Source organism: Eptesicus fuscus, chromosome 1, assembly GCF_027574615.1.
Source record: "Eptesicus fuscus isolate TK198812 chromosome 1, DD_ASM_mEF_20220401, whole genome shotgun sequence".
In the NCBI taxonomy this organism is placed as follows: Eukaryota; Metazoa; Chordata; class Mammalia; order Chiroptera; family Vespertilionidae; genus Eptesicus; species Eptesicus fuscus.
In genome coordinates this window covers 122,422,408-122,427,471 of record NC_072473.1, presented here as the reverse complement: position 1 = coordinate 122,427,471, position 5,064 = coordinate 122,422,408, and the positions used below count along the sequence as shown (strand labels likewise).

The window sequence follows — 5,064 nt, the reverse complement described above, 5'->3', positions numbered from 1 at the left end:
ATTAGCATATTATGCTTTTATTTTTTATTTTTTTTAACGTTTTATTTATTGATTTTTATAGAAAGAGGAAGAGAGAGAGATAATTTGTTGTTCCACTTATTTATGCATTCATTAGTTATTTTTTTAAAAATTTCTTTATTGATTAAGGTGTCACATATTTGTCCTCATCCCCCCATTCCCATCCCCCACCCCTCCCCATGGATGCCCCCACCACCCTGTTGTCCTTAACCTTTGGTTAGGCTCATATGCATGCACACAAGTCCTTTGGTTGATCTCTCCCCCCTCCCCCCACCCTCCCCTATCCTCCCTCTGAGGCCCGATAGTCTGATCAATGCCTCCTTGTTTCTGGTTCTGTTCTTGTTCATCAGTCTATGTTGTTCATTTCCCCTAGATGAGCAAGATCATGTGTCACTAGAGATATACTTGTAAGAACTGAATGTGAGACGAGCAATAATAGTTATGCTGACAGGCAGATGAATCAGTCTGTAGTGAGTTTCTTTCTGGACCAACAGTTCTTTTGAGACCCAATTTCAATGTCCACCAGTTCCTTATGTGTACATGTCAGCACTGACCCCTCAGCTCTGGATGGTGGGCAAATGGTGGTACTGCAGGTCTGACTCCCTCTGGTTTGGTCTTGGCCGGACCCAGGGGCACGGCTTCACCCGGACTCAGGGGCACGTTGCCTCACCCGGACCCAGGGGGCGCTTGGCCTCACCTGGACCCAGGTGCGCGCGGCCTCACCCGGACCCAGGGGCGTGCGGCCTCACCCGGACCCGGGACCCAGCCTCACCCGGATCCAGGGGCACATGGCCTCACCCGGACCCGGGATCCAGCTTCACCCGGACCCAGGAGCGCGTGGCCTCACCTGGACCCAGGGGCGCGTGACCTCACCCAGACCCAGGGGTGCAGCCTCACCCGGACCCGGGACCCAGCCTCACCCAGATCCAGGGGCACACGGCCTCACCCGGACCCGGGATCCAGCTTCACTTGGACCCAGGGGCGCGTGGCCTCACCCGGACCCAGGGGCGCATGGCCTCTCCCAGACCCAGGGGCGCGCGGCCTCACCCGGGCCCGGGACCCAGCCTCAACCGGATCCAGAAGCACACGGCCTCACCCGGACCCGGGATCCAGCTTCACCCGGACCCAGGGGCGCGTGGCCTCACCCGGACCCAGGTGCGCTCGGCCTTCATATATGTTTTAAGGAAAAAACTCTCCCTATTTAAATTTTAATGTGTGATTAAACCAGTGTCACCAAACGGAGAAAGAGAAATAAAAAGAAACATACTGCTGTATTGGATATGTAGTTGTTACTACAAATAATGACAACATATGTCCTATACAGTGATCATATACATGCTCTTATTTTATTTCTCAGTCATTGTCAGAAACATTTGGAGGTAAGAAAACCAATGCATCATTGAAAATATGCCCAAATGCCCTAAGACGGTATACTCCATACATCATCACATGCATTTGATTAGGAGTCAGTCCATTAAAAGTAACAGCCATATCTGAACAACATCCTTCTACTACCTGGTTAGGTTGATTAGCCATTGCCTCTTTAATAAAAAGCCCAACAGATTTGGTATTAAATATATCTTTTCCTTCAGAATCTTCTGCATTTTCTGCAAACACTCCCGCATATTTCAGGCAGACTGCTAGCTGCTTATCTTCAGATATCTTCCAAATCATCCCTCCCTGTTCAGGGCACTTTTCAGGGAACCTGAGAAGTCTGTTAAGTATTTTCATTGATTCGATACTTAAGACAATTCCTCCTTCCACATTCACATAATCAAGGTCTCCAGATTTTACAGTGTGGCCTAGATAGAAAGGTTGTGATGGATCCTTTCTTAACAAAAAATACTTTAAATTTTCAATAATAGCAAATGTTGAGGGGCGTGCAAGGAAGAACCAGTTGTAATGGTCTCTATATTTATCAAAGGCGTATTTGTAAGCTTTTCTCATCATTAACCACATGTCATCTGTTTCCATGTTAATTGACTCAAACACTTTAACCTTTTCAGAACTGAAGAACTCTGCTTTGTCACAGTGTTTGATCCAAGTCTCCTTCACTGCAGCCCAAAGACTCACATCTTTAGGTTTTACAAGGATGATACAGTATACCCGAAAGCTCTTACTGAGCTCCATGCGTTCATTCTCTGAAATTTTCAAGATATCTTCTTTATTAGGAGCTTGTAGGTGATGATGCTCATGGTGGTACATTTTGTTTCCATAACCAATCTTAATATGTCCTAGCATAGTGATTAAGGCACAGAAAATGCTTCCCAGCATCATACCCTTCAAAAATGAACTGCTTTCAGAAAGCATTTTTCCTATAAAGAAGAAAAAAATTCTTAGGATACTTAACAGAAAAATATTAGTCTACTGAGTTGATTTGGTATTCCTTATACAAATATCTTTTGCCCAACATTAAAAGAAGGTTCCCAAGTTTGAAATAAGTTAGTTGCATATAGTACCAAGGAATCTAGAAATCATGAGCTTCCAATTTATACTGTTCAGTATAAACTGGAACTTTGCAGCAACACCTCTAGACAGTAGAATTTTTCTAGGAGGCTATTTTGGTACTTCATCTATGGGGACTTAATTAACAAAGTACTAAATCAAAGCATTAACCCGAGAAACCAATTTTACATAGGTTACCTGTTTATAATTCCCTTTAAAGGAATTTTGTTTCATAAGTTTGCATTATATTGTTTAAATACCTCTGCAGACATAAATAAATAGACTTTTATATCAAAACTTTCAATTGAACAGATAATACTACCAACAATGGACAAATCACCAATGGTATCTGCGTTGGCATTTTTTGTTCTCAACCTCGTGCTTTATTTAACTGATGGCTGCTGTCCTTAGGTGTTTTGAGTATACTTAAAACAAGTTTCTTGAGATTGACACCACATGTGTTAATATTTACCCTTTTGTTCCTAAGACTAAATGGTTTCCAGTAAGTATCCCAACTAACTGATGCAATAAAAGCCCATAATGAAAATAGTTAAATTATTTGCATAAGAACTCAGTCAATATAGGCATATCTAGGAACCAATGATGACCATTTTTATTTCCTCCCAAGACATTTTCTTATTGTGGGGGGCAGTAAAAGGGGTGAGGTCTACATTTTTATTTCAATTAGAAATTAAAAGAAAAGCCAACATTAATTACAACTATTGAGATTTTCCCAATCTCCCCTCTATCTCCACAAGAAATGGTTCTATTTAGCTACTGAGATTTTCCCCTTTGACTCTTAAAGTTGAAAGGGGTCTCAGAAGCTACTTAATGTCATTTTTCATTTTACAGATAGGGAAACAGAGGGTCAAAAGAGTTCAAGTAACTGACCCTAAGTCACATAATTAGTCAATGGTAGAATTGAACTAGAAATCAGATCTCTTGACATCAGTCTAATGTGTTCTTTTCTATTACAGAATAATGATCTCAACAATGCTTCTACCCATATTATCGATAACTTAATAAACAAGTTACAGAATAACCTTATTTTCCTACAAATGAAAAAAAATGTTGGATTTGTTAACCACAATTGACATTTGCACACATTACTATATAGCTATAAGCAAACCATCCCTTGATTTTCTTCCAGGGGAAATGGACTTTGACTTCTACTAGAAAGACAGGTGTGGGATAGCTTGGCAGATGTAATTCCTTAGTGGGGGTGGGAGGTGGGGAAAGAGGAAGGACGGTTTCTTGTGTCACCCACAGAACTTGTTAAATAAACACAGCTCTAAGGAGGAAAACAGAATTGACAGGAAACAAATTCTACCTAATATTACAATTGTCAGATGCACTCTATAGTTTCGATAAGATTTTGGCATTTCATCTTCTGGCCAATATGTGATAATTCACACGTCTCCCAGCTTGATAATGACATATGTATGTCAGAATTCTTCCTATGGGGATTCTACTCATGTATTACTTGCACCAAGGAATAGATATGTTTTCCAATAAGGGAGAAAAAAATTACACTGGAGATTAACATGATGGGATATTTGGTGCAGAGGAGAGGGAAACTTAAAACGGCGCAGGGCACAAATGAAGCAAATCTTACCAGAGTGGTTTTTGAGATGCATCTTTTTAGGTGAAGACAGTTGGGGGTGGAATATGGAAAAGGGAGGAGGATTAAATGGAGACAAGAAGTGAGAGGTAAGTCATGGTCACCTTAAGACCCCACTGAAGGGCCAAGAAGTGCCTCCAGGAAAGTGGCTCTAAGTATCTCTCCACTGACCCCCAACTATTCCTCCCACTGCACCTGCCCGGGAACCCCCGCCTAGAGCATGCTGGGAGTAGGTTAGGGCCCAGGCCACCCCGGAAAGAGGGGCGTGGGCGGGCCCCTCTGGGGGTCGCTCTGGGTGCGGGCTGATGCCCAGGCACTCACCCGTGTCTAGAAAGACTCAGGGGTGGGAAAGAGCAGCTGCGCAAGGCTTTTCTCTCACGTTCGCGTGCCGCTCGGTTATGCTCTTGGCCGGGCTGCTCTACATGCAGGCGGTGTCCTCTCGTTGGTTTCGCTAAAAGTGGGCAGGGCCAGGAAGTGGACGCCGGGAAGGCGGGGCAGCGGGGCGGCCGGCCCGCGGAGAAGTGGGAAGGGCGGCGCGCACGCAGCACGCCCTTTTCCCCGCCCCCTGCGGAGGTCAGAGAAGCGCATCTTGCTGGCGCGACCTGCACGCAGGTCTGTACCCAATGGGACCTCCAGAGAGACCTGCGTGCGTCTGATCTGCTTACACCTCCTACCTCTTCACTTTCCCAGCGTGGAAGCTGCGAGAGCTTGGGATAACTAGCGAGAGCGTTGCTCTTGCAGTTCTAGCTAGTGTCAGATTTGTTAATGTTTTCTCTAACGTTTGCCGTCGTCATTGCACCCGCTAATTAACAGAGGGTGCTCAAGCCGGTACTACGGGGCTGGGACGAAAATGCAAGGCACAGAAATAGTTATCAAATTATGAGGGCAAGGATTCGCTATGGTTATTGGAATGGCATCTGAAGCCTCAGTCTGGAATCCAAGCCTGTCTTCACTGGCTGTGGTATGCTGGGAAAGTTACT

The 5,064-nt window shown here is 44.5% G+C and overlaps 1 protein-coding gene across 2 annotated transcripts; it reads right to left on the bottom strand.

The window, feature by feature from the left end:
* Nucleotides 1–1,345: 1,345 nt before the first annotated feature.
* C1GALT1C1 (C1GALT1 specific chaperone 1) lies at nt 1,346–4,538 on the bottom strand. Of its 2 annotated transcripts, XM_054709626.1 has the most exons (3): nt 4,406–4,538; nt 4,079–4,100; nt 1,346–2,333 (listed from the first exon to the last, which is right to left on the bottom strand). In XM_054709626.1, exons 2-3 carry the CDS (start codon nt 4,098–4,100, stop codon nt 1,372–1,374), a joined length of 984 nt encoding a protein of 327 aa, XP_054565601.1. In that variant the 5' UTR covers nt 4,406–4,538; the 3' UTR covers nt 1,346–1,371. The 2 variants fall into 2 exon arrangements, with proteins under 2 accessions (XP_054565601.1, XP_008154346.1); XM_008156124.3 differs by lacking the exon at nt 4,079–4,100.
* Between the last annotated feature and the right edge of the window lie 526 nt (nt 4,539–5,064).

Coding starts and splice junctions, on each gene's coding strand:
- C1GALT1C1 (XM_054709626.1), bottom strand. CDS start 4,100: ATGCATCTCAAAAACCACTCTG. Junction 2,334..4,078: donor GCATCTCAAAAACCACTCTG/GTAAGATTTGCT, acceptor TCTTCTTTATAG/GAAAAATGCTTTCTGAAAGC.